The sequence below is a fragment of the Arabidopsis lyrata genome (assembly GCF_000004255.2).
Source record: "Arabidopsis lyrata subsp. lyrata unplaced genomic scaffold ARALYscaffold_735, whole genome shotgun sequence".
NCBI lineage: Eukaryota > Viridiplantae > Streptophyta > Magnoliopsida > Brassicales > Brassicaceae > Arabidopsis > Arabidopsis lyrata.
In genome coordinates, this window is record NW_003302085.1 from 1 (window position 1) to 2,767 (window position 2,767).

A 2,767-nucleotide genomic window follows, 5' to 3' on the forward strand; every position below is an offset into this window, starting at 1 on the left:
TTTCCATCCATATCCCAATTCTATTCATTTAATATCCCTTTGGTGTCATTGACATAAGAGATGTCGTTTCTAGTCTATCTCTTTCTATTTCTATATATGGAAAGTTGCAAAATCATCATATAATAATCCAGAAATTAAAATAGAAAAGAAAAAAGGGAGGTTTGTGATGGTTTTTCAATCTTTTATACTAGGTAATCTAGTATCCTTATGCATGAAGATAATCAATTAAACTCCTATGTTCCTTTCATTACAGTATTTCTGAACAAACTCCTATAGAACCTATCACTAAATTAGATTTGGTTGAAAAGAGTCACGTATTCACTTTCAACCAAAATTCAATATCTAAACCATATAAATCAGAATTCTAGAGTAGATTGCATTTAACCGGTTTATTTGTATCCTAAATAAGCCAAAACCAGAACTGGTTTAATAGTAATACTAAACCTAGCCAACAGCTCACAGAAACCAAGATGTCGCTATAGAGTGAAAAAAATCGAAGAAGAAACTCAATAGCTCGTAGATCTACTAAATTTTTTTCAAAACAACGTAGATCTAGTAACTACTAACACACATCTTCACACACAAACATCATCAAGCTCAAATAACCGGATTTGAAACATGTATAAGAAGAACAGAGAAGAAATAGTTACCTCAAGAGGGAAAAACAAATTGTGGATGAAAAATTGAAGCTCAAGAAGACGAGAGTATCGGATATTTTGGAGAATAAGTTTACGAAACTGTAAAAGATGAATAGCATACAAGTAGTGGCCAATGTGTTCTTCCTGTAGGATCTCACAGGAGGCCAACCGACAATTTGTGCCCTGAAATTTCCAGAATCCAGAAAACACCAGTTAGCTAGCTGTTGAAAGTAATCCATATCAAAATCGGATGAATGCTCATTTTCTAGTCATACTTGGCTGCAGGTGGACTAGAGCTATTGTTTGTAGTGCTCGACTGTCCTTTCGGTATGTTTTGTGGCACATCCTTCTTTGTTACAGACTGGGTGGCTGCAGCTTCAGGGAACATCCAGTTTTTCTCAGTATAGACTGAACTTTTAGCTTCAGCAAACTGATCCATTGTATCAGAAAAGCCTCTTTTGTTTCCGGATGCATTGTTCTTTTGCGAGGACGAGCATATCTCATCTTTAGAAGGAAGCAAAGGAAAGAATGGCTTCTCATCGAGCTTTGCTGGGCTCAAAAGGTTAAGCTCTGTGTCTCTCGCAGGAGATTGTGATCCAGGAAGACCAAGTGTCAGCTCCGTAGCCTTGAGGCTGATAGTAGCTTTGTCATCTTCAGCAAGGAGCGAGAGAGTGGAGCTTCCAACAGAAGAACAATCAGAGAGACCCAAGTAGTTATGCTCTTTAAGTCCACCTAGAGTGTTCCTGGAGATACAATTGCTAGTAGGTGAAGAACTTGCCACAGAGACATTGCTCTGTAGCTCCTCTTCCGTAGACATTGGATACTTAAGGTTTCTTCAACTGCAAAGGTGATTACCTGATGATTTTTACACATCAAATTCACATAACCATGATTAAATCCTCAAACAAAACCCTAAATTACCAAAAAGAATCAAGAACTCAATTTCAACAAAAATCCGAAGCAACTCTAAACCGTATCAATTAGGTTTTAGAGTAGATTGCATCTAGGTAAAACTCACAAAACGAAATCTAGAGCAAAACGAAGAGAAAATGGAAAGCTATTAAAGAAAAAGAAGTCAACTCTAGGTCAGACGACGAAACTAAACCGTTGAGATACATTTTTCAAGCTGATCTCAGATTTCACCTTCCACGGAATTCTATCTACACATCACTAAACCTAGCAAGGTTTAAGCCAACAGCTAGGTTTAAGCCAACAGCTCACAGAAGCCAAAATTCGCCATAGAAATAACCTCAAAGAGTTCCAAAAAAAAAAAAACGAAGAAACTAAATAACTCCTAGATCTAGTAACTACTAACACACATATTCACACACAAACATCATCAAGCTCAAATTACCGGATTCGAAACAGAGAAGAAAAAGTTACCTCAAGGGAAAAACAAATCGTTGATGGAAAAATGGAAGCTGAAGACGAAGAAGAAGACGATCAAAATTAGAGTCACAGATATTTAGGAGAAGAAGAGAATAATTTTTACGAAACTGTAGAAGATGAATAGCAAAGAGAAAGGGAGAGAGAGAAGTGTCAAGGTCCTTCCATTAAAGCAAAGCAGAAAGAAAAAAAGCTTAAGTATCATCACCCAGAAACTCGTAGCCGAGATTAAAAATTAAATTAAAGAAAGTGGCAGAATAGTAAATAAGTGGAGAAAGTTGCGTATTTCGGTTTAGGAACGGATTCTAATCCAACGGTTCAGATTTGATCATGTTAATAATTATGAACCGTCCGATTTAAATCAGCGGATATGAACCGTTGATATACAATTGTCGGGAGTCGGATCTTTAAAAAAAAATTCCACTTTCTGGCTCCACCCGAAAGGGGATGGTTGTCTGCAAATATTAAATTCCGATTCTATCCTTTTGTTTTAAAAGACTAATATAACCTCTGTGTAATAATGACGTGATTAAGTGTTGAAGGGTAGAATGGTAATTAGATGGAGAGAAAAAGAGGAGTGAGGAGGGGACAAGAAAGCGGCATTCCAAGTCGGTTTGCCGGGTGGTGAATGGGACATCTAACCTCCTCCACTTTCTCATTCTCTCTCTACTTTATTAATCTAAAATTAAATTTTTAATTAACTAAACTTCTTAATCTTTTTTCAATAATCTTTCTTTCTTTAG

The 2,767-nt window shown here is 36.5% G+C and overlaps 1 protein-coding gene across 2 annotated transcripts; it reads right to left on the minus strand.

Moving 5' to 3' along the window:
- Window positions 1-632: 632 nt before the first annotated feature.
- On the minus strand, window positions 633-2,208 carry LOC9298378 (auxin-responsive protein IAA9). 2 transcript variants are annotated; one of them, XM_002862255.2, is made up of 3 exons: window positions 2,022-2,208; window positions 914-1,477; window positions 633-821 (listed from the first exon to the last, which is right to left on the minus strand). In XM_002862255.2, the coding sequence occupies exons 2-3, from the start codon at window positions 1,453-1,455 to the stop codon at window positions 647-649; spliced, it is 717 nt and encodes a 238-aa protein (XP_002862301.1). In that variant the 5' UTR covers window positions 1,456-1,477; window positions 2,022-2,208; the 3' UTR covers window positions 633-646. The 2 variants fall into 2 exon arrangements, with proteins under 2 accessions (XP_002862301.1, XP_020878919.1); XM_021023260.1 differs by having other exon boundaries at window positions 914-1,493; window positions 2,022-2,207.
- Window positions 2,209-2,767: the final 559 nt, after the last annotated feature.

Coding starts and splice junctions, on each gene's coding strand:
- LOC9298378 (XM_002862255.2), bottom strand. CDS start 1,455: ATGTCTACGGAAGAGGAGCTACAGAGCAATGTCTCTGTGGCAAGTTCT. Junction 822..913: donor TCTAGTCCACCTGCAGCCAA/GTATGACTAGAA, acceptor TGGAAATTTCAG/GGCACAAATTGTCGGTTGGC.